General features: G+C 34.4%; 1 protein-coding gene across 1 annotated transcript; it reads left to right on the top strand.

Annotated features, from left to right (window-relative positions):
• Window positions 1-13311: 13311 nt before the first annotated feature.
• LOC120633705 lies at window positions 13312-25342 on the top strand. Its single transcript, XM_039904023.1, has 5 exons — window positions 13312-13600; window positions 17940-18165; window positions 22176-22306; window positions 22758-22913; window positions 24265-25342. The coding sequence occupies exons 1-5, from the start codon at window positions 13510-13512 to the stop codon at window positions 24444-24446; spliced, it is 786 nt and encodes a 261-aa protein (XP_039759957.1). The 5' UTR covers window positions 13312-13509; the 3' UTR covers window positions 24447-25342.
• The last annotated feature ends 1541 nt before the right edge of the window (window positions 25343-26883 follow it).

Genomic DNA, 26883 nt, shown 5'->3' with positions numbered 1-26883 from the left:
TGACAAAGCCACTTTTAAATTGAGAAGCTGTACCTACGATGCTTTCTTGGTTTGCATAATTTACTACTGGATTCCACACACTTGCTTGTTTAAAATTGTCCTCACGATAGAAGTTTTGGGCTTTCTTAATTTTAACACTACATAGAATCACAATGCCATTTAAAAATTACTTGGTTAGAGCTAGAAATAATTCTCACCCAAGCTTTTTTATCGATTACGTAGTACTTTATACCACAATAGGACTTTTCTTTAAGCTTACGTTTAATACAAACTTTGATCTTTTTAAGAGACATGATGAACATGTTAACCACTTAGACCAACGAGATAGTTATTTAGATATTTATTTTATTAAATCGGTACTGTAAACGCTAAGTAGAGTTAAGATATTTCACATCTCGCCTCCTCAAATTCGAGCTAGCTGCAAAGGATATATTATATCCTGTCAAGACCATTTAGCCGCCCCCAGTCGGATTTTAGTTTTTAGTCGGATTTAGTTCTTTTTTCTGATAAATAATGTTATGATCTACCACTCTTTATTTTGTACTAGCGTACCCAGCACGCTTCGCTGGGCTAGATTTTGCTTTATTTTATTTAAACAATAAACTTACATTATTAATTTTTTAATAAAAGCTGTATTTGTTAGTTTGACAGTGCAAAAATAGGAGTGCTCCGATCGTCACCAAACTTGACAGGATTACAGGACTTGTCAATCCGGAGATTCCCTGAAAGTTTCATTGAAATCGGTCCGGCCGACGCCTATACGGCGATATATATTCGAAGCCTATACGGAACATACCCCACACACTTTCTCTTTTATATATATACTAGCCGTTTCCAGCCCGCTTCGCTGGGCGAATTGAAAAAGGAAATAAATTACATTTTATGTTTCATTTTTATTTTATTTTTTCATATTTTTATTATTCTCCTTTTTTTTATTTTTGTATGAACATAAATAGGCCCCGCGGATAGAACTGTAAGCATCGATATTGTTTAGACTTACTCAAATTCCAAATTCCATCGATTTAGCCTGTATCTTTCATCCAGGTGATTTTTCTCACTAATATTCATTGTAACTTTCAATGTGCAATCATTATAACATTTCCGTGCCTTTCTTCCAAAAAATAATAATAATTGACATGAAGAAAAAAATTTGAAATGAGCATTGAAAGTTTAAGTTAAAGTCATTGCAAGTCTCATATGTGAAGTTGAAATCTGTCTAGGTTCAAGTGCGACGAATTTTCTGTTAACTAAAATTTTCTCCGTGACATCAATTTTTTATAGAAAATTAATTGTGCATGTTTTTTATGAATTCTATTGGAATAAGTAACTAAATTTCTTTTCCACATCTCATGTGCTTGGAAAATGCATTCATTTTAATCTGTTACATTTCCGCGATCCCGCAATAAAAGAATTCGTCGGTTATGTAGTCTGCAAAAGTAAAATGAATGTAAAATTCTTAGTCCGTTGATTGGATAGCTACATGTAAAGTTAAGTTTTTGAAACCTCTCAATGACTTTTTCTCCGCTGCCAAAAAGACGATTGTTGTAAGGAAATACATCGACGAATATCCCTACATACACGAAGATCCCACCAAATTTGGAGTCTGTAGAAGTTACAGGTTAGAAATAAAAATTTTAGATTTTAACACCCACCCCCGCAATTCCTGTCGGAAGTAGACTTTATTGAAATCCATTTTGAGATGTTCTTTATGTGAATAATAAAAGATTCCTACCATATTTAGAATTTTTAGAAGCTATATTTCGAAATTGAAATTTTTTATTGTTAACACCCACCCCCGCGAACCTTATTGGAGGTGATTCATTGTAAAATCCGCTCGAAGATCATTTTTATATTACATATAGAACACTCTCACTAAATTTGGAGTCTATAGGAGCTATCGCTTGGAAATTGAAAATTTTCATTGTTAACGCCCCCGCAATCTTCTTTGGGGTGGGATATCGTAAAATTTGTTCATAAATCATTTTTACATCACTTATAGAAAATTCCTACAAAATTTGGAGCTTGTAGGAGCTTTAGCTGGAAAATTAAAAATATTAATTGTTAATACCAACCCCCGCAACCCCCTGTGGGGTGAGCTATCGTAAAATTCGTTCATAGCCTATTTCTACACCTCTTACAGAAGATTCCTACCAAATTTGAAGTCTATAGGAGCTATAGTTTAAAAACTGGAATTGTTCATTGTTAACGCCCCCGCAATCCCCTTTGGGGAATGAATTTCTTAAAATCTATTCATAGCTGACCTCTACATAGCAAAAGTAATATTCCTACCAAGTTTCACGTTTCTAAGTCTTATGGTTCCCGAGATTTCGTGGTGAGTGACTATATAGATGGGAATTCTTCGATTATCATCGAAATTTTTAACTTTTTATCGGGCTTTTTTAAAATTTTCTTACATACAAAACTTTCTCCTGACAATTCTGAAGATAAAAAAAAGCCCAATTGGTCCAGCCGTTCTCCACTACCGTGAGTAGATTCTTAGCTGAATGTAAAAAACCATAATCCGTTTAATACACTCTGTTGAAATCCATGAAAACAAAAGAATCAAGAGAAAATGCTTATCTTTTGTTTTTATTAGCGGGATAAATGTTCATAAAAGTAAAACAGCAATAAAAAAATGAAGGAATGTTGGAATTCAAAAAATAGATAGCCATAAACCATCTAGGAAAAATTTCGCATCGAATGGTGGTAGTTTCATGTCGATACGATCAGTGGTTTAGGCGTGATTGAGCCTCAAACGAAGACCATTTTCATTATATATATATAGATAGATAGAAGATAGATGCTGCTATACCTACCCAATTATTCGTTTGCAAGCTTATAATTTGTACCAGGCAAGCGTGCTTCAAGACCAACCACGCTTGCCTAGAAGAAGTCTATTCACTCTAGCCTTGAAGGTACCTAAATTATACGTGGCAGGATACACAGTTTTGAGAGGGCGTTTTTGTATTTCATACTTATAAAATGTATCAATATAGGATAAAGAAACAATTAGGTTTGAGTAGTATAAATCTTCGTCACCTATTATTTAAGAACATACATACATACATTCTTAAATAATAAGTGATACAGATTTGTAAAAATTTAACATAATTGTTTCTCAATCATATTTTTAGACATCATCATTGTTTTCTAACGGGCATGATTGTCGTCAAGCGCTGGCTTATCGTTAATAAAAAAAAAAATGTATTATAAATTCGGTTATATCAGTTGATACGGGCGGGCTAGGTCATGTACCGGGTAACGGAGCGTGAAACACTTTCTCACGCTGTATCAATGCAGCTATAATGCCCCTATGTAATACGATGATGTCCTAAAGCTTACTCTAGATTATCTGGCTGGAATGTTGTTTTGCAAAGTGCCATCGTTCATTTTATTTATTTTAATACACATTTTCTGTACATAATGAAAAGTTTAACAAGAATAAAATTACCAATATTAGGCAGATACAATAAATAGATCGCTAATAAGCGATATCTTTTTGTATCCTACTACATTCAGTGTTTTTTATATTATTTAAGAATTACTTGACAGTCAAGAACAGTGTCCCTGGCTAACGAAGCAATAGCTGGAAGCGCGTCCGGTAGGCTGCACTAAGAAGGTTCCACGCGGACTCCATCTATATTCGAGTAATGTTTAGTTGAAGAAGACTAATTGCAGATCGGACTTGTAACTGGACGAAAGTTGGACACTGCCATTTACCTAACTGCGGGCTTGTATACTAAAAAATCCATTACCTAACAGATCTTACCTACCTGAAATGAAACCAAGAACCTTAAAAAAAACTTTAACCAATTAACGAAAACCTTAAACTTACAATTAAACATTGGTTGTGTAAACTGTGCTTTATCGTTTCCCATGGCTTGAAATGGCCGTCTGTCACAAATGATCGCAAATGGCTCAATTGAGATGCACGCTCGGCTGGGCACGATTGTTGGCTGGTGAAAATTTGGCATTTGGATTCAATGGGGCTTTTCATGCCAGATCGAGCTATTTTTGTTAACTAACCGTATGGAAAAAATGTTTTTCACTAGAACTTGAAATGTATATTTTTTTATAGAAATAATTGACCTAGCATATGGCTCATCTGATCATAAATGGACACCCATCCACTATAAAGTGACGCCCTGTATCCATAAATCTGATGATGGTGACTGCATCTGAAATTGCAGTCATCATCATCATCATCATATCAACTAATTACCGGCCCACAGGGCAATCCTCTCCTCCCACAATGAGAAGGGGTTAAGGCCGTAGTCCAACACGCTGGCCCAGTGCGGATTGGTGGGCAATTGCATTGAGTGGGGAAATTGCAGTCAAGGGCCTTCTTTTAACAGAATAAAAAAAAACTTCGGTGATCGTTGGATTGGGCAAGTTCTATAGAAAGGTATATCACAGTATATGTCTACTTATTTAAAGGTTGTCGTTCAAAAGTATGAAATACAATTGAGGTCATGAGCGAAAAAATGGTGTAACCCTCATTTTTTGCTTACGCATTTTACAAACATATTATTCGTCTAAAAGACAATAATGGTTATTCTTAAAGACAATAATGGTGTAAATTATTCTACTACTAGCTGTTGCCCGCGGCTTCGTCTGCGTTTGATTTTGTTTTTTGATGTGGCATTAAATTAAGTTGTAGATCTAAAAAAAATTAAAGTATTCAGTATCGCTAAGCCTTAAATGAGGGGTTTGCTGCTGTCCGCTGAGGAGTGCCGTCCTCTATCTCCAACCACAGTTTGGGCAAAATTAAACAAATATTATAACCTCTATAGTACAAAATTAATTATTTAAATCGGTTATAATATGTCAGAGTTATGGTGTAAAATCGTCAAACACTCATCCCCTCTCCCAAAGGAACCGAGCTTAATGTCGAGATAAAAGTATCCTATATTACTTCTAACACTTCCAAGAGTATTTGTACAAAGTTTCATGAGAATCGGTTAAGTATTTTTTGCGTGTAAGCGTAACAGGCAACTTACATTGACATTTATAATATTAGTAGGGATAGGGATAGGGATATTAAAATGTGTCCAACAACCCAAACTGTCCAAACGCAACCTTGAATCAAGATTCAGGCTTCGTAAAAGACGCCCTTGGGGTTGACGTCTCCCCTTCCCTGCGATGTCATCGAGCCCTGGGACTCAACTTGTGAAGAACTTTGCATTCGCCCCCCTAATGACCCTCCCTGATGGCGCTATTAAAAAAATCTCAAGATGGTTATTAGCTACTGTCTATCTGTAACAGCAACTAATGAAGCAGAAAATTTTCATTTTTGAATTTTGCTGTTTTATATATTACATAGAAGTAGGCGTTACTTTGCGGAATTTCATGATATAAAATAGTTTTTGCTTGGTTTTTATGGATATTTACCAAAGTCAATAGTGGTGTAGCTAATTGGATACGGTTACACCACTTTTGTCTGCACACAAGTCGGGGACCTCGTTCTCCGACTTCTGACGTCATCTGGACGTGTGCTCACACCACCGGCCTCGGAGGCGACCGCAACCCTTTCCCTCCAATCGTCACCTGAGCCGAGGTTCGCCCTCACTTGAGGTGCCCTCAGGCCGACATTCCCTTCGCTTCTTCGAGCCCTAGGGTTCAAACTCTTCCCGGCAGAGCCCCATTCTGAGGCACGCCAACAAGCCCGCGTTACGCTGTAATCATTAGCATTAATTTAATCACTAGGATTAAGCTACACACAATCCGAAAAAAAAAACAGTTTTTCTCACATGGCCTTTATTATTTTGGTTAGATTAGCTAAATCTTGTGGGACATTAAAAGCCTGATAGAGATGATATATGATTATCGATAGAAACGTAGAAAGATGCGTAAGGAGGTCGTGAGTCGTGACCTAGTTGTCCACCCACTTAGATCCGCCACTACATTGTTTCTTCTAAAAGTTAAACAAGCATCACTTTTTCACTATTATCTTATTTTGATCACGCGATTACATCGCATTCGATTGATAGTTTGTTTGTTTGTTTTTAAATATGTTTATTAGTTAAATAATTGTATTACAGTTCATATCCTAGTGACTAGCCTAGGTTAAACAAATAAATAATATATTACTTAAAGTTTAGCAGGTTACAACACCTTTTTAAAACTTTACAGCATATAAACTAAACATTTTTAACAACTTATTGAGCCACATAACGGATGATAATAACTTATTTTACGTAGAACTTAGTACAGACGTACGTTTATTAATAAAATTAAATGCATTTAATTTCTCATGATATTAATCCTATATTTATAATTTAAACGAGGGTAGAACTCGATTGATAGTGCTTGCCTTCATAAATGTATGGTATGTTGAAATGGTGACGACTTTCGGGATGTCTCGTTCGAATCCCAGCACGCACCTCTAACTTTTATAAGCTCGCTCTCATACCCCGCAAGATAGAAAATTGATTGTAAATGCTGATGATGAAAAAGAGCAACTACAGAGTTTCTAGCCGGCTCTTCTCGGTAGAATCTGCTTTCCCAACCGGTGGTAGAGTCACTACAAACAGACATACTTGACGTTTCATAAGCGCTTATACTTAATAAGCGCTTATGAAACGTCAAGTATGCCTACTTGAAATAAATGAATTACATATTCTGATATTTTTTTTAAGTTATGTGCATTTTAAGCAATTAAAATAAATAAATAAATAAATATACTATACGACAATACACACATCGCCATCTAACCCCAAAGTAAGCGTAGCTTATGTTATGGGTACTAAGATGACTGATGAATAATTTTAAGAATAATATACATAAATACTTATAAATACAGACATACATCCAGACACAGAAAAACATTCATGTTCATCACACAAACATTTACCAGTTCTGGAAATCGAACCCACGGCCTTGGACTCAGCCACTGCGCCAATCGGCCGTCAAAATATCACTTACTTCAACGGTAAACATCGTGAGGAAACCTGCATGCCTGAGAGTTCTCCATAATGTTCTCGAAGGTTTGTTGAGTCCATCAATCCGAGCTGAGCCAGCGTTGTGGCCAACAGCGTTAACCCCTTCTCATTGTGGGGGGAGACCCGTGCCCTGTAGTGGGCCTGTAATGGGTTGATATGATGATGATGATAAAAAGGTTATTTTTGTTCTAATTATTTAATTTGGCTATAAGGCTTTCAAGCTTTCTTTCTTTCTAAAAGTTCTAATAGAGTAAACTCAATTCAAATAAACGAATTTTGAATCTTACATTTTAATTTCCGTTGAACATCAATATGGTAGGTTATATGTAAGCATACTATTAGATTAGCTTATATTTTTGTGGGAGGCATCGGCCGCAGCTACTCGTAGTTACCTCCTTTTTACCCTAAGTTACTTAGCGATCCGGTACGATAAAACCGATCAGGAGTTTACCTTTAATATTATTACTATACGCCTAAAAGGTTAGCCCGTTACCATCTTAGATTGCATCATCATTTACCGGCAGATTAGTTGCAAGTGTTAACTTGTAGTGGAATAGAAAAAAAATAAAAAAATACATTATAAATAGTGGAATAAGGAAAAAACTGCAGTTAAATTAAGAAACGCACGTCAAACGAGAATATAAGAATTTTCAAAAATAGAATACCTGAATTTCTTGGTAATACTTCTTGATATTTAAAAACTTGATTGTAAATTAATAATACTTTACAATTTTATTTCCTTGATGGATTTTATAAATTTACTAGTCGAATCACCCAGGCGTCACCCGTGTGATAAACATGGACAAAGTCCTTTTATCCTATCTCACCATGTTGTAAGTGATGATGCAGTCTAAGATGGTAGCGGGCTAACCTGTTACAGGGTACCTATGTTAAACCCATCTCCCTGATCAGTTTCTACGTACATAGTACCAGCACGCTAAATCGCTTGGCGGCACGTCTTTGTCTATAGGGTGGAAATAAGCAACGGCCAAAGCCTCCTACCAGACCAAACCCGATAAAATTTGGAAATTATAAATTCCCAAATTGCCCTCACAAGGGATCGAACCTGGGACCTCTTATTAAAGAACCACAGCGCACGCCACTGCACCAGGGGAGTCATCAAAACCTATTTAGCCTATGAAACCTACGTTCAACTAAAGTTGTTTTTTAATCTACGATATTTGACAGCAACACGATGCATTCTAACCTATAAATTATACAATCCAAAAATGACTAATGTTAAACAAAAAAAAATTATATGGAACGTTGTAACTGCAAGCAGGCGATATATTATGAAAATTAACCTTAATTTGCTACGGAGAATAGCAAATTAAGCTTAATTTTCATAACATACTATGGATTTCCGCAAAGTAACGCCTGCTTCTATCCGACAAGCGATATGTCAAAAAAGTAGTTCTGGTATATCCTTTACGATTTTTCCTACTTTCTGTTATCATCTGAAACTATCCTTGATGTACTGGTACTTTTGGTTTTTTTGTATCGGATTTATATTCATATTAACTCTATCGGACTGTAGAAAGCTATTGGACCTTTGTTTTTTATACAGACTTTTTAATGATGCCCTAGATGCGTCTGATTTACTTTATAATGTTTTTTTAAGAATCCCTAGGCCGTTCAGCCGTGTAAAAAACTATTTGCCTTTTAAAGCTGGTGTCTCGAAAACAAATCTAGGGGTCTCTGCACCTATTAAATATTAATAGGATGTTAACTCTGTATAACAGCATTAAAATAGTGCTTGACAAAGACACAATAGAGGATAGTCTTCGTAATTTTAAAAATAAGAGTCTGTGTACATATGTACACGCGTTAGAAGTTATACTTTTTTAGCGTATGGAAAAAAAAACTAAAATGCAGTAGTGATTAACGATCAATATTAAAATTAATCAAAAAGATTTTATTTAAATAAAAAAGGTTTTATTAACTTAATAATATTTATTTATTCACACTGTTTGTACTGTTACGAAACACGTGTTCTAAATATAAAAATACTAGAATATACAACTTGAACAAAGTTTTTCATGCCACATAAGACTAACTTTGCGATGTAGAATTCAGGTGTCGGTGTGCGCGTAATAGATTTTTATCAATATAGGTAGCAAGGCCTTTGATATAATGATCTTATTTAAACGAATGGGCAATAGAATAATAATTCTTCTCATTAAAGTAATAATTAATCCCAAATTAAATGAGATAAAAATAAAACAAGGAACACTCCGTTAAAGTATGATGGTAATATATTTCACATTAATCCTCCCGTTAATATTTTCTTTTTAAACTACTACCACTTCGGAAGGGGTCATATGTCATAGAGAAGAAGTGGCGGAAGAAACTCCAGAGCAACCCTTCTTTTTAAATATCACATTTACAATATTTCATTATAATTATTTATTATATATCGTATGAAAAGTAATTAAATGATACAGTAATTGTGCAAAGTACTTAACTTTAGTATTTCGGCCAGCGTGGTGGCCTGAGTAACCCACGTGAAGGACCAACTGTTTGCTGGCAAAACAGAGACTGCCCCTTTTTTGACAAGGCACATTAGTTTTATACTTTTCGACATCACGTGTTTTACTAATATCCATTTCCGGAAAGCTTTAATTTTAAAGTATAGTGACACAATTGTATAATGACAATTGTATGAACAAATATTAATACTTAAAGTATAATAACATCATTGTATGATGACTTTAACAACAATGGTTTTATATTAATTTCACTTACTCTAAATATTATTTTTAAAATACAATTACAAAACTGTATAATGAAAGTTTTGTATTGACAGCGGTATAGTGACAGACATCACTGAATGTTGACTAATAAAAATGGTCTTTATATTTAATGTGAGGATATTAATATTAACTTTAAAATATACTTTTACAATAAATCATAATTAAATATGATAAATATCAAGTTGTTATTTTATGATATTCTAACACGCGCGCATCGTTAAAATTCACTCTCATCATTTTTCTCCATCGCGCCAAAATAAGTATAACTTCAAAAAAATACTAAAGGACCACTTCCTATCACAATACTGTGGTATTGTTTAAACTTAGTATTTTTTTATCCTTTGCTCTTTTTTGTATTACTTTAGCTAGTTTTGTTCTTTAGTATATATTGCCAGCATTTAATATTATTTTATATATAACTTAAGTATTTGTTTTTTATTTTTTGTAATAATTAATTCTAAAATGTATGTTTTTGTTAGCGGCACTGTATCCGGCTAGTTTATGTCACAGCTTGATAGATCTTATAGCTCATAATGTCAGGTCTCTCTTCTTAATCGTTTTATCACTTTCTAACTGACATTCTAGTCTTTTATTCGCAAGTTGTGGCAGTCTCTAAATGGGCCTACAATATAACATTTATATGTTTTTCATTTTTTGTTTAGTTTTATAAGAGTTATTGTAACCTGTTGATTGTCCATTAAATAAATAAATATATAAATTCAGATTGTAACACTACTATCATTGCTCTCTTGTATTGTTTATTCATTGCAACAAAGATTATCTATCTACCTTTCGTTCTTAAGTGGAGTGCAGCAGGATAAGTTTAGTCATTTACTCCGCTAATGTAATAAACAGACAGATATACAAACACAATTTCGCATTAAAATTTAGGTACTCACGGAAAGACGTAGGTTGGTACTCTAACATAACAATTAACAGCGGAAAGTTTAGCAAAAATCAGACCTGCGGAAAAACACAGCTTTATACCTGAATCTCTTCCTTTTGTGTTCTTTTTATAAGATAACTTAATAACAAGCTTTTTTTCGCAACCTTGCCTGAGTTCAATTATTAATACGTTAATAGGTTTAAATACTTTGGCTTACCTAATCATCCGAAGTTATACTTCTTTTGGCGAGTTAGGATGTGAGTAAATTGTTACGATGAGCGCGCACACCGGCACAAAAAACTGACATCCTGAAGTTAGCTAAAGTCAACATTTTAGTTTTTCAAAAAAAAAAGGTTTTGCAGTATACACTTACAATTGTCAAATTTAATGTTGAGAGAAACTTGGTTGTCCGATAATGATAACTAGATAATGCGTTATAATAATTTGATGATTTTTTCCAATCCCCGTTACAAAAGTGTAGCTACATAAAAGTTTCAGCGATATAGGCTTCGTGGAGCCCTTCTTATATACATACTTAGCATGCAATTGTATGAATAATTATTAAAGTAGTACATTTTTGTTGCTACAATATACGTCTATAATTTTTTAGTTAATTTCAAAAAAATTTAACAAACATGTTAACTATAACTTTGACTAAATAGGAGGCATCTCCTCTCCAAATCTGCACACTTTATTTACGTATTTGTGTGTTGTATGTTTATGGAGTACAAAGTTTTCTGTACGTGTTCACATCTGATGGCGCGTTCGTTAGCGTATGGATTATAGGTCAGAATAAGTCAAACTTAATGTGCGATTTCAATACAACTTCGTATGTATGTAAAATTTGTGGAGTAATATTAAATAAAATAATATAAATAATAAATATATTACGAAAACGCACACATCGCCATCTAACCCCAAAGTAAGCGTAGCTTGTGTTATGGGTACTAACTAAGATGACTGATTAATATTTTTATAAATAATATACATAAATACTTAGAATATACATATAAACACCCAGACACTGAAAAAAATTCATGCTCATCACACAAACATTTTCCAGTTGTGGGAATCGAACCCACGTCCAAACTCAGAAAGCAGGGTCGCTGCAAACTGCGCCAATCGGCCGTCAAATCGGCCAATATTAGAGCACGTTTGAGTAGTAAATATGTATCTGTGGTATCTGTATGGTGACGGCAGATCAGAATACAGTTCATCATCCCTCCTCTACCCACAGGTGTCGTGCGAGGCGACTAAGGGAACATAAGGGAGAGCGAGCAAATACTACCATCTACTGAGTTTACAAACCCGTCTCCCAAGCGCGGCGTGGTGATTATGGGAAAACCATCCCGAGAGGCTTTAGGTCTAGCAGTGCTATGTTATGGTCTATTAATGATTTTTTTTTACAGATAGTGTCTTTGAAGTAACGACCTCCCTGGTGCAGTGTTAATAGCTGGGGTTATTAGCTGTAGGTTCCGGGTTCGAATTTGGTAATTTATAATTTCTCAATTTTCTCTGTCTAAAAATCTATTTGCTTAATTTGTAAATATGAAAACCTGGATAGCAGCTTCATTTTTGTGCCTTTTGGAGTAGAGACTTTGGGACCGTGGGGTCTGGAGGCAAGAGCCCTTTTCAAAGAATTATCGAAAAGGGTTATCGAGTCTACCGGTGATCCTAGAGCGGGCAGTTACCTTGGCCAACGAATTAGTTTGGCCATCCAGAGGGGCAATGCTGCCAGCATCTTAGGAACTGTGCCTCGCTGCGGTGGTTTCGAGGACGTTTTAGATTTTATTTAGTTTTTAAATAGTTTATTTTAGGTTATAGTTATGTATTAATAAAAATTATATTTTAAAAAAAAAAAAAAAAAAAAACTAAAGTAGTTAATTATTGAGAATTTCAACAACTTACGTTGTACAAAATATTGTGGTAAATATAACCTTACTTCTTTGCTTTAATAACATGAACATATATTGAAAATGTTTTGTCAGATCCCCGCGATTTATTTAAAGATAAGCTTTTCAAGAATCTGAATTATTAAAATATTTGATGATAAAACATTTGAAAAGGTAGGTTACATTTTTGCTGGGAAACAATGGATCGAATTTGCTTTTTCCGTTACTAGCGTTTATAATGCAGCGTAGTTTCCTCCTATCAAAATGTATGTAGTTCTGAAGATTAGGATAAAAAGACGAATAAAAATATATTTTTCATTTTATGGTTTTATGATGCATGTTTCCTCTATTAAGTAAAACATATTTATATTATTTTGCAATTTATATCTACGAAAGCTTTAATTTCTGAAAAAATAAGATATCTATCGTGTATACTTCCAAACATAATAATGCAGTTTTATAAATTTGGATTGCGACTGTCTGGCTGCGAGAGTCAGAGGTTCAAATCCTATCAGTTCTGAAAATATTGATATGCATTTTAAATTTATAAAATTGATAATTCCGCCAGGTGTAGATAAAAACACTAATAAAAATTATAAAATCATAAGGCAGTTTTTCAAAATTAGCTACCATGCCCGTTATAATACTCTATCGTCATATACGGAACTCAACCTAATGCGTGTAGCCACCAACCCGGCCAAATATTTACCTAGTATGGAAAATCCCGAGTTCTCAAGGTTATTAGTCAATATAAATTGTATATCTGCAAGGTACTAGAGCAGCATAAACAACTGTTACTGCACTACAGCTTTAACACGACGATTATCTGTAATCTCCGCAGACGCACCGGTAGAACCGCGGCCTAAATCCTTGAAATTCTCTTTAATTGCAACTTCAAAATATCCAGTGGAGTTAAGAAATAAAGCCATTTCCACACTTCGCCTCGCGTGCGCCGCTTCTGTGGCTCTTCACGTTTGTTTATATTTTTATTTTGTTTAATATTTATTACCGTAAATAAAACATAGGTGTATTTCAAAATGGCCAGGGCTTTCGAAACGTTGGCCAACGTGTTCGGTGTGACCGTGTTGTTTGTATGTTTCCATAACACCTTGCAGCTGGTACCTTTGCGTAAGTTATAACTCAGTATTTATTAAGTTTTATAAATCTTTTTAAACGAGTTCGTTCCGTTCCGTGTATCATTAGTAAAGAAAGAGAGTTTACTCTCTTTAACTAACTCTCTTTCTCTACTATAATGTACGATAAACGGAATATAAAGGAGAACGGGCAGCGGCATTCTCTATGCTACTACTAACTTCTACTGGGATCATTAACTCGTCTGTCCAGCGTGGTGATTATTAACAATTTTATTCTCAATCCAGTTTCCTTTTCTGGAAAAAAAAAAACAAAACTCTCTTTGAAGCTTTTTTTTCAAATAGATGGAATAGGGATGTTTAGAGATAAAGCAAGGAAATCCGTGACAGATTTAAGTAATTTTGCAATCGTTTAACTTACATAACTATACTTTTAACAATGATTAAATATTGTTCGGTATTGGGATTTTTTCCCATCGGCTCATTTGTGGCTCGGAGAGCACGTCGCATGAGGCTTATTTTATGATTCTAATTACCTAATTCATATATTTGTATAAAATCAAATAATGTTGAAAGGTGCATAAGTATATTTCATAAGGAATCACCCTGTAAAAATATTAATTCAGAAAACCCTATTGAAGATAAAAGACCGAAACGCGCATAGTACCTACGCTACCCGACGCGTTGTGAGCGTTGTTTCCCACCGAAGGGGAAAGCTCGGCGCTCCGCACATTTTGAAAATGGAACGTCTTTTTAACTTTTTCAAACATTTAAAAGCGTTGTTCTCATTTCGAATACGGGCTTTACGCGCATAAGCTAGGATAGCAATCCTAGCTTATTAAATTCATTCCGTCATCTAAAGATTTTGGACTAGATTAATCGAGCCGGTAATAAAAAGCTAACTGGTGCATCTGCTTGGCGTCCTTCCAATGTTTAGCACCAAAAAGTAGGTTCCATTTTGTTTGTTAAATGACCCAGACCATATACGTAATACTTACTTACTACGTGTATGTATATTCGAAGTAGTGATGTATATTATTCTTAAAAATATTCATCAGTCATCTTAGTACCCATAACACAAGCTATGCTTACTTTGTGGCTCGATGGCGATGTGTGTATTGTCGTAGTATATTTATTATTATTCGAGATTTACTCTCAGGCCCGTGTACAAAATAAATACATAAAATGAGCCAAAACAACATTAATATACTTACTTAGATACATAGAGATTTATACACTTAAATATACATTACATTCTTATTATTTATATTACTAATAGTAGATATAAATGCGAAAGTGTGTTTCTTTGTTTGTCTGTTAGTTTGTCCTTCCTTCACGCCCTAACTCAGCAACCAATCCACTCGATTTTTGGCATACAGTTAGTTGAAAGGACGAAGAGTAAAATAGGTCTTACGGTATTCGTAACAAACCTTAAAAAGCGCGGACGGAGATCACATGCAATAGCTAGTAGATTTTGACGCAACGTTCAAACAATTTATCTATCTAATGTACGTTGCGTCATAATAAGTCTATGGTTTTTCTTTTTACATAACTCTAAAAGGGTCTAGTCTAAAGTCCTAAAAATAATGTCAACGCTAAATACCAAACAATAGAATATGTTAAACGATTGTATGTGAAGTACTTGTAAATAATAGTGAGAAGCGTATTGTATTCATAAGCGACACATCATTATAAACATGGTTACATAATGGTTACCTATTTGGCTGAATACATAAATCATTTATCTAATGAGACAACGGTGTTGTTCAAGGATTAAAAACAAATCAAAACGAAAGGATGACGATGTCAGTAAATCCTCATTCAAAAACAAATTTTAATTTCTTTTAATATCCACTTCGGCCTAAAAAAAGATATTGCACGTAGCCCTAATTTATAAATAGTTTAAAAACCTCAAATCTGTCAGTTTGTAGTGACCCTCCCACCTGTTCGGAAGGTACGGCAACAACAATAAAAATATCCTTAGAAATATCCTTCAAAAGACGCTTTTCTGCGGCTCTTATTTATCAGTCATCATCATTAATGTTACTCTAATACACAAGCGAGCTGGTGATAGCCCAGTGGTTAAGACTTCGGCTTCACTTTCGGTAGGCCAAGTTCAGTAGTTCACCACGCTGGCCCAGTGCAGATTGCAGGCATGCAGGTTTCCTCTCAATGTTTTCCTCCACCGTTAAAGCAAATTATATTTAATTCTTAAAACGCACATAACTAAGAAAAGAGAGAGAAAGAAACTAGAGATGCTTTTGGTGCGTGCCGGGATCCGAACTCTGCCCCCCACAAAAGTGAAGCTGAAGTCCTACCGGATAGGATATAACCGCTTCTAAATGAGCTATAACATACTATTAATAAATAAAATTAAGTATATTTTAACTATTAATGATAGTGGTAAGCCGGTAGTGTCAAGAGTCCGAAATGGTTGCTATTAGAAAACTAAAATAATATAAATTATGAAAGTTAAGCTTAATTTGCTATATAGATTGAAGAAATTATAAATTACACCATACAGATTCTCCTGCTGTTCGCGGAGTATAATAGCAAATTAAGCTTAATTTTCATAATACAAGTACTATGGATTTTCACAAAGTAACGCCTGCTTCTGTCTAATAAATAATATAAAAATTAACAGCATTCTAAAAACTTAGTGATTTTTACTGGCTCAATTGATTACATTAAATATAAGTGTACGAAGTGAGAGGCCTTCGAATTTATGTTAAAATATGACATTTTGAAACACGTCAAGTAAATTGTCCAATGTCGCAATATGTTTATGAGTGTCCGCAGATCAAACGGGAGGTTTAATTATTATTATTCGGGTTGCAAAATTTTTTCAATGCCAAATCTCTATAGCATTCGTATGGTTGCACTCATATGCAGTGAAAGTTCGCTGCAATATTATTAACAGCACTAGCTAATAGCATAGACAGGAGAAAAAAAAATTAACACCCGAATATATCCACTGACAAAATACAAACATACTTTACTTCAATTTTTATAAATTTAAAATGCATATTAAAATTTTCGGAAGCGACATGATTTTAAATCGCTCTGGCAATCGCAACCTGAGTTCTTTAACCACTTAGCTACGGCTCGCCCAAGTGTAGGTAAAAACACTTATAAAAATTTAAATAGGTACTTTATGTTGTTTATTAGATTACTAGCTGTTGCCCGCGACTTCGTCTGCGTTTGTTTTTGTTTTTTGATATGGCATTAAATTTAGTTGTAGATCTAAAAAAAATTAAAGTATTCAGTATCGCTAAGCCTTAAATGAGGGGTTTGCTGCTGTCTGCTGAGGAGTTCTGCCCACTATATCTAACCACAGTTTGGGCAAAATTAAACACATATAATAACCTCTATAGTACAAAAATAATTATTTAAATCGGTTATAATTCGGAGTTATGGTGTAAAATCGTCAAACACTAATCCCCTCTCCCAAAGGAACCGAGCTTAATGTCGGGATAAAAAGCATCCTGTATTACTTCTAACACTTCCAAAAATATGTGTACAAAGTTTAATGAGGGTCGGTTTAGCAGTTTCTAGCGTGAAAGCTACACTAACAAACAAACTTACATTGACATTTATAATATTAATAGGGATTAAACTGGTAACCGCAATACTAAAATCAAAGTCAAAGTCAAATATTTTTGTATTCAAATAGGCACACAGATGCAACTTTTGATATGTACAATACATGTAGAAAATTACATAGAAGTGAGTTGATAGTAGTAACCTAACTTCGTCAACTTAAAACTAAAGCTACGAGGGTTCCAAAACGCGCCCTGGTCTTAGAAGAAGCACACAACCAACTTAGATGGCTGTTTTGTTTTTTTTCGTTATCACCATCTCACATTGTCATTTAAAACTATTAAAGACACAACCTGGTTCGAGCAATAATTATCGTTGACGTAGTCCTTAATAATATAACAGGACTTTTCTATAAGCTTACGAGTTAGTTGTGTAGTGAAACGGGAATTAAATAAATAAATTTATGTTATGTGACATACAATACAGAATTTTAAATAAAACTAAAAAAAAAGGCTAAAACAATTGCATTTTCGCATACGTAAATCCTTACTTACTAATATTATAAAGACGAAAGTGCGTTTGTTTATATTTATTTTCCGTCCAAACTACGTCACCGATCAACATGATTTTCGGCAAAGTTGACGGAAAGTAAAATACGCTACTTTTATCCCAGGAAAAGAAACGGTTTCCGCGCCATTTTTAAAAAAAAACCACAATAAATGTGGACTAAGATCGCGGGCAGCAGTATTTTACTAAAAAATTTTTTTTCAACTGAAAAACTTTTAATGGAATATCTATTTATATCTATCTTTATTTATATATACCTTTATTTACAGCTGACTTTATCCACCCCTGCGGCGAACTTACAGACGAATGTTTCACCAAAGCCACTCTCGATGCTATCCCGGGAGTCGTCAGAGGTATTCCAGAAGCTGGAATACCATCCCTGGATCCCCTGTACCTGGATAGGAACATCACCATGAACTTACCGGGAAACGTCAAAATGACATTCCACAATGGCAAGCTATCTGGATTGAGTACGTGCATACCTGATAAAGTGTCGTAAGTATTACTATGTCATCATTATTCTTTCTTCTCTTTGTCATATAAGTATACCCAGGATTTTTGACAGGACCTTACTTGATGGTGACAGTGAAGTAAACACGGTAATCAATAAATAGTCTAAACTAATATTAAAGAGGAAAGATTTTTTTTGGTTGGTATTTGTTTATTTGTATCCAATAGGCTTAGCAAATACTGAACCGATTTGAAACATTTCATTGTTTATTGTTTATTGTTATTAGGTACACAAAACAGGTAATAACTAAAAGTAGATCTAAATATAAGTAAAAACAAGTCGTCAAAAGAACGCTAAACTATCACGAAGATATATTATCAGGCTATAATATATATGCTATAAACCACAATAATGCTACCGTGTTTACTAAAAAAAATAGGATATTCAACCCAGATTCAAAATTATCATGCCATTTCTGCAATACAATATTAGACATTTGACTGAAGTCAACTTTCAAATGTTACACGGGTATATTAAGTCTGCCTCTGAGAACATAATTACACTACTATTTCGTCTTAAAACGGCCATTAATGTTGACCTTGGGTTAGAAGTTCCATTTAAGCATGCAGTTCCTCACACTTAAACATAACAATGTTTGCAATAGGTACTTATAATGATTACATATTTGATGGCCTTATATTATTATTAAAAGGGATCGCTAACCTTCTAGCATTTGTAGATTTTTTTGTGACAGAGCTCGACTTAACTCCGACGCGCGACGCCTCGGGATAATAGACATAGGGCGGCATTTTGTAGGGCTTGTTCCTTGCTTACCCTGCAAAGTGTTGCTCTGCTAATAGGCGATTGTTTACCACTTTATGGACCAACTGCTTGGTCCGTCAATTATTAACAAAAAATCAACTTATAATCTATCAATCGTCATCAACATGGTGTAAAACGATTGCAGTGGACATCGTCGCTGGTAGAGATTTCCACATAACGCGGTCTTATGCCAGTTTTGCCCATCGGTTCCTTGCTACTCTCTTGATGTCTTCTGTTTACCGAGAGGGAGGTCTACTATAAATAGACCTATAGATAGAATAGTTTTAGGGTGTTAGTCTCAGCTCCATTGCCATAGTTTAGCCATGTAAAAAAAGTAAAATCAAACTGATATTTAAAACAAGATTCCATCATTGAGCAAAGCATTGACAAACGGTATTGTAGGAAATTTTTAATGTTATTCATTATTCTAATAATTTTCCTTTTACTCGAAAATTCCATCAATCAAAGATGACGCTTATGCTGGGCACAGTGACCTTCCTGACAAGAAATTTCTACAATTACAAGTTATCCCTGTATTGAGAATCTTGTGATTAATATTTAAAACGTCTTTTACGATTGCTTCAATAATTACAATTTTATGAAACCTTGATAACTAGTTTTTTTTTAAGAAAGTGGTTATTAATAGAAATAATTGCGGTTACAACGTTATCCTGAATTAAATGAAAAGCTGGGCATAGGACCTGACTCATAGAAGTGAGCTGTACACCGTTAATTCCTTAAGTTTCCACGCTTACTCAATGTGAGTCCACAAATTATCCTGGCGTTGCACAAGGATCAATGCTATCTCCCATGCTTTTTATACAACACATAAATGGTATGTTGTTAATGATAAAGGTACATTGCTTTGCGGGTGATAGCGCGGGTGCCACACTCAGCAAACGGCGTACTTAGCTTTCCCTGACACACTTGGAAGAGTGTTAAAAAAACTTATGTTGCATCGAAATATGACCTAATCACCGAAGAGGATACAAACAATTTAGGACAGTTTAAATCCTCAATAACTACAGGAATTAATTATTACATGGATTACAATGTTATAATTGCTTTTGGAATAATAGTACAAATAGTAACAGAAGATCAAACAATTAAGGCATTCATACAAGTTTAGATTTCTTTACAAATACAGATGCAAACTAAGCAGGGAACCGCAAGTAATAAGCGAAGTTTGTAGACGGCCTTGAAAAATCCAAAAAGAACTACCAAAGGGAACCTATATTCCGAAAGGGTAAATAGGTTATAGTAAATCCAAAGCAAGGAATATTTAGTACATAAACAAAATTTTGCGGTAATAGCGTAAGAGAGAAAAGAACTCTTAGTACACATATACCTACTAGTCTTTTCTCTCGCACACAAATTACGCAACAAACAAAGTTTGTTAACATTATTAATCTCTTTTTACTGGCCTTTTCTTAAATCGTTGTTTTGTAATACAGAAATAATGCATCTATACTATTACAACATTATTCATAAGGTTACAAAGTCTAGCGCACCTACTAGTGTCAAGGCAATATAATGCTGGTTTATTCGCTAACGGCAGGATTTCGCTGCTTGTATAATAGTTTAAACGAATTAATTGACCAGATCCACGTTATGGCTGAGTGAATACTCAAAGCGAAATAACAAAGATTTGATAATTTTATCAGTCGCCTTATTAAATTATTGATTGCTGTGCTCCAGTCTGAAGGGCGTGGTTGCCGGTGTAATTATAGGCACATTAGGCTTAACACTTACGCCTCAGATTGATTGATATAGGATGGCACTTTGTAGGACACGTTCTTTGCATGCCCTGCGAAATGTTACTCTGTTAATAAGCGATTGAGTGTTACTAAGCACCAGATTGGCTAACTGCTTGATTCGTCAGTTATTACTTTAAAAAAATATGTATTAAATAAATAATAAATAAATAAATATACTACGACAATACACCTCAATAGCCTCAAAGTAAGCGTAGCTTGTGGGCACTTAGATGACTGATGAATATTTTTATGAATAATATACATAAATAGTTAGAATATACATATAAATAAAATACCCAGACACTGAAAAACATTCATGCTCATCACACAAACATTTACCAGTAGTGGGAATCGAACCCACGGCCTTAGACTCAGAAAGCAGGGTCGCAAAACACATAATGACAAATAATGAACCTATTTGCCTTTGATTTAAAAGACATGATAATTGGTATACCTTCAGTTTTTATATATAAGTACCTATTTAAATAGACTTCTAAATACGCCCGAATATTATAGAAATTTCTTATTTATAATTTACAAAAAAACCTCAACGGTATGTGGTAATTTAGTATCAAAAACATGGACTAAAATTTACATATCATTTATTTACGCTATATGCAAATTTAGACGCACAATATTTGAATGCTTTTGTGAACACAGTCTGTTTATATGTGCTAAGAATCTTCTCGTATGGCTGTAGAAGCTTTGCAATCAAAATGTGTGCCTTGATTCTATTTACACTTTATACAATTATGCTTTGGCTTCACTGTTTATTTTTGACTAGCGTTATTTTATCAAGTGGTTGCTGTATTCGAGATAAAATGATATCATTCTTGTTGTATACAATTAAAGTGTATTCAATCAATCATTATTTTATTCATTTTTGTTCTATTGACCAATCCTAGTTTATTTATCCATCATCATCATCATATCAACCCATTACCGGCCCACTACTGGGCACGGGTAGGGTAGTTTTAAGCCTAAGTCACTCACACTCTGGTGGACTCCACTCGCCTTTGTCAACATTATCGAGAACTCTCAGAAATGCAGGTTACCTTATTTCCTTCACCGTTGAAGCAAGTGATATTTTAAACGCTTAAAACGCACATAAATTAAAAAAGTTAGAAATGCGTGCTTGAATCCAACCACGGCCTACAGCTAGTGAAGCCAAAGTTCTAATTAATTTTAATAATAATTTTATTTATTTGGAACAGTATATATAAAAAAAACTCATGATAACTGCATTAGTAACAACTGTGTTGCAATTATCAGGCCCTCGTTTTGTTAGTTATAATATTAAATTAATGCAGCTTATAGGCTACCACTTGTTTATTTACCCGTTGTTGTTGAAATATCTGTACAAATAGTTTGATCTGCAACTGTAATGGCACCCAAAAGCCAAGATTGCAGTTTCGATTTACTTTCAAAGGGTCATATTTTAAATGCAGATCTTAACAAAAACTTGTTTTCATCAGGTCACGCAGGGAGAAACGTACGTTTATATTCGACATACACTGCAATTTTACTATCAGAGGACACTACAGCATCCTCGGAAGGATCTTGCTTTTCAGTCTGGATACTGAAGGGAGCGCTAAAATCAAAATCTGTAAGTTAAATTTTTTGTTACAGTCAAAGTCAAATATTCCTTCAGTCAAGTAGCCACATAAATGGCACTTTTGATGCGTACATTACATGTAAAATATGACATAGAAGTGAGTTGATGGTGATAACTGAATTCCATCCGGAAGCATTTCAGTGTCATTTAAAACTATTTAAGAAGCAATCTGCTGTAACCTTGAATATAGACTATGAAATAACCTTCAACATAGTCTTTTACATGCATTTGTGAGAAATTACCTACAACTATAATGGTGGAGTAACTTTTTTATTACATATAGACTCACGCTTGACCGTAACCCCACCTGATGGAAAATATGGATAAATTACCGCCAAATAAGAATCTTTGGAAATTACTGCTCATATTTTAATTTAAGCAATCTTGTAAAATGCAAATAATTAGGTCACGAGGAAAATTAAAAATGTTTTATTTTTTCCAGGGAATCAACACATACATTTAGAGGTCTTAGAAAAGGTTGTTAAGGACGAGAAAGGTGAAGGGCATTACAAGATCAATTCTTATAAATACAAGGCTGATTATGGTTCAGATCTCAAGCTTAATCTTACGAACTTATTTAGAGGGAGCCCTGCAATCAGTAAGTATATCTTGAAATATTTTATTACATGACTAGTGGATCCCCGCGACTTCGTCCGCGTATGAGTCAATCGAGAAGCTAGAATATATCTGATGCTAACATCATAATCATCGTGGGTAACCATCTATGTACCTACTATTATTTTACGTGACAGACAGTCAGTCAGACAGACAGACAGACAGACATCCCCCGGTCAAAATTTTCAAAATATGTTAAATGTGCAGAAATCTTCCAATTACAGTTTTATTATAAGTATAGATTCCTACCTACTAATTAGATTGTAAATGCACTAATTATTAGAGATCTACTTTACTATGTTTAGAATTTAACTCTTGTAACAAGGTTTATAACAAACATAACATCCGTTAGATTCCAATTCAACCCAGCTATTTTAGTTAATATCTTTTACATTAATATTAATAATTGTTTTTATTCGATCAATTCTGTGACATATATGAACAAGAGCACCAGAAGGGTCAAATAGAATTTCATCATAAAACTTGAATCGACCTTGAAAACACTGCCTCAATATTGCATCTATATGACATTTAAAACGTAACGTAATATATTTTGCATAGTGACACAATTTCATGCAAAAACGTGACGTCACCGATTGCAGTTACGGGGGACATTCGATCTAATTTATCAACAGAAATCATCAGGCTTATGCGCCATGGATAATCATTTCAGATTATCATAATTTTTTTTATGGGTGGAATTCGTCGATTTCAGCCAATTGTGTTAGCCATATTTACATTGTGTTTGCTAATCACTCTACTTGTCATAACGCTTTACGCTTAACACATTTCAGAAAGCAGCATCTTCAAAAGAATTTAGATTAACGTTCCAGGTTTTCTTTTTGTCACGAAGCCGGTAGAAGTCGACTAGGTCCAAAACTTCATACTTACTAATGAGTAAATCGGGCACTGTAGTTTGAAAGTGACTCCGTTATTTTATTTGTGAATTTTGAAATTTGTATTGTTCTTGGAAATGAATTTAGAATTTAGGAAATGCACATATTATTAATGCGGATCGAGATATGCTACAGGATTGTTCTGTATATCAGTTGACACAAAATTTAGCGAGCCACTGTGGAAACTTCCCATCAAGTAACGCCCAAACCTACTACAGAGTTGTATCAGCCAACCGAGTTGAAATTAATTCATTTGAAAACTTAGGTTTCAGAATGAAAAATAAATAGATTTAACAAGTTATATGTGGCAGTGGCAGCTAAAGCCGAAGTGGTACGCTAAAGCTTGGTGTCAACTGAGATATAGAATCGGCTAAAACTATCAAGTATCTCGAGACCAGAAGCTCCTATAATATAATTGCTTTTTCATTTAATCCACAGGTGCCAACATCCTTGATGTACTTAATTCCAACTCTCAACTTGTAGCCGCTGAGTTCGGAGGACCGATCCTCGATTACGCGATAGACTATGCTATGAACGTCACACAGCGGTTCTTCAGTACATACACCTACGATCAGATCAGCAAAGTGCCACTCACAGATGATTTCTTTGAGGACAATTAACATGTTATATGTTAGATTTTAGACTGTTAGCAACTGCCATCATTGTATTGACACAAGACTAAAATTCTCGGCCTAGACGACGAGTATCTTCAGTATTTTAAACTATATTTTGCGGCATTCGTATCTTTTTATTAAAAAGCTAACGGGAACCGTTCGTTCTCAGCGTAAAAAGATCCTATCTCCTGGACAAAAGCTATCAAAAATTTGCCAAGATTGGTGGAAGTGAAGGTATCTAGGGAATTTTTCTAAATCCCGTGGAAATAAAGGGTGGTTATCCGGTATAAAAAGCATCATATTCGTATTTCCATCACCAGGATGAAAATTTTAAAATGGATATAATAATTCTTATTTACTTTGAAGAGATAAACGATGGAACTTCTCAGCCAGTCAATGTCATGGTGCAATAGTTTTGTAAATAGTATCTGTTGACTTTACTTTAAAAGACAATAAAGCCCGTATATTTAAAGAACCTATGAATTATGCAAGGTGAAGCGAAGGATTAGAAGAAAACTAAAATCATACGTGAAAATCAGTCGACCTATTGAGTGATACTCTGTATCTACTAAAGAACCATGGAGAATTGGGAGGTGAGCGATCTCTTACTAAATATACTTGTTAAGGGTAGGTATACGAGGTCAGAATCAAGTACCACTTATTGGACTACTACTTGTGCAAGGTGCAAGGTTTACACGCGAATGGAAGGAGAATAATAGACGGGTTTAATGCTCTACACTGGAATAACGATTGTAATAAAAGACTAAAACAAAGTAGAGTATGCCTGCTTAGCATGATTTAATGGCTGCTCTTGCCAAATTTACGAATTTTGTTCTCCATCCAAATAATAGAGATGCCCACTTTATTTAAGTAGATATTAGAAGTTAGATCACATCGGTTTTGTCTGCTAATTTTAAATGAATGTACTTAGAGGGTTAAGTTACTATTAAAATAAGTTTAACTTTATACAAATATGATGTTTCATTTTCTCTTTATTGGATCCTTACTTTTAAATACAATTTAGTAAATGTACCTATATAAAAATTCATATGTGTAGGGGTACTAGAGTGAGCTTTGTAAACATTTTGAACCGGTTTCGTTCATTAACCCTTATATTGGAATCGTGTAAGTTTTAGTATTTATCCGGATAGAAAAAGGAACTCACTCACTCAACTCACATCTGATTTGATTTGGTTCAATTAATAGAAGTTAAACGGTTTACAGAATTAACACATCAGACCTCTCTTGGTTAATTGAACGGTATGAAATCATTTCCGTTTCTTAAAAAACTTCGATTAATGTTCAGGTTAAACATAGAACACTATTTTAATCGGCTATCGACCAAAGTTTTGCAGTAGAAAATTAACCAGGAACTAAGGACACAATGCATTAAAATTACCTTGCATGACAATTTTATCCTGGTTTATGAATGAATGAATGAATGAAAATACTTTCATTGCACACCACACAAAAGTAAATAAAGAAAAGTATAACAAACAGCGTATAAAATTCCGCAGCAATTTCGTTTTCAATAATTAAAAAATAATAGCTATATAGTGCTTTGTTTGTTGATTAGAAACATTAAAAATACGTGTTGACAACCATAACAATAGTAGTTTTTTGCATATGGCGTCTCGTAATGCTATGGCAACAGGAAAAGAAAAAGATAAAGTTCCTTGATAATATTAAAACAATAATAATTGATTTACGAGGCCACACGCACAGACCTTTAATTATTATGTCAGAATTATAATTGTATAGTATTATATTTATATCCTAATTAATATTTATTTATTATTTATTTGAAAAACAGTGAAAACGCCCCGCGCACAACTCATTTCACACCCGCGGAATATTCCGCGTAGCGTAGTTACAAACTTTTATCATTTTCTCTATTTTACGGTAAAGATTTCGAACACTAGAGGTAAAATAATTACTGTCAACTGCTAAATGTAATAACTTTTTATCGGCTTCGCACGCTCAGGTGGCCTTTAAAAGATCACTAAGTGATAAGGCCACCTTTGCACCCTAGCACTAAGTACTATTACTGTTTTCCTTGTGTGTTTTCCTATTGTGTTATGTTGCAATATAGTTTCTCTATACTATTCTATTCTTAATGGAATTGAGTGACAAACCGCCTGTTCGAGAAACACTCCTAAAGTGGAGTGGTTTTCGATGCTTCAATATAGGTCGTGTACACGGTTTCTTTATATCCTCAGTTCTGTGGCTACACAGCTTAGCGCATCTCTGTAGATTGAGCGTCTCGTTCAAACATTCTGGAAGCTACGCAACGGAGTGTCGGCCAAAGGAGGTGTTGCAACTTATTAACACGGGCATCGCGAGCCTTGCGGAACGCTCTCGTGACACGCAATTATGACTTAACACGCAGGTTGACGACCTCTGTGGCGCAGCGGCGAGAGTGACCAGCAAGCGACTCTCGGGT

This window comes from Pararge aegeria, chromosome 22 (genome assembly GCF_905163445.1).
Source record: "Pararge aegeria chromosome 22, ilParAegt1.1, whole genome shotgun sequence".
NCBI classification, from domain to species: domain Eukaryota; kingdom Metazoa; phylum Arthropoda; class Insecta; order Lepidoptera; family Nymphalidae; genus Pararge; species Pararge aegeria.
Note: the sequence above shows the minus strand (reverse complement) of the source record. Positions and strands in the feature narration are given on the sequence as shown.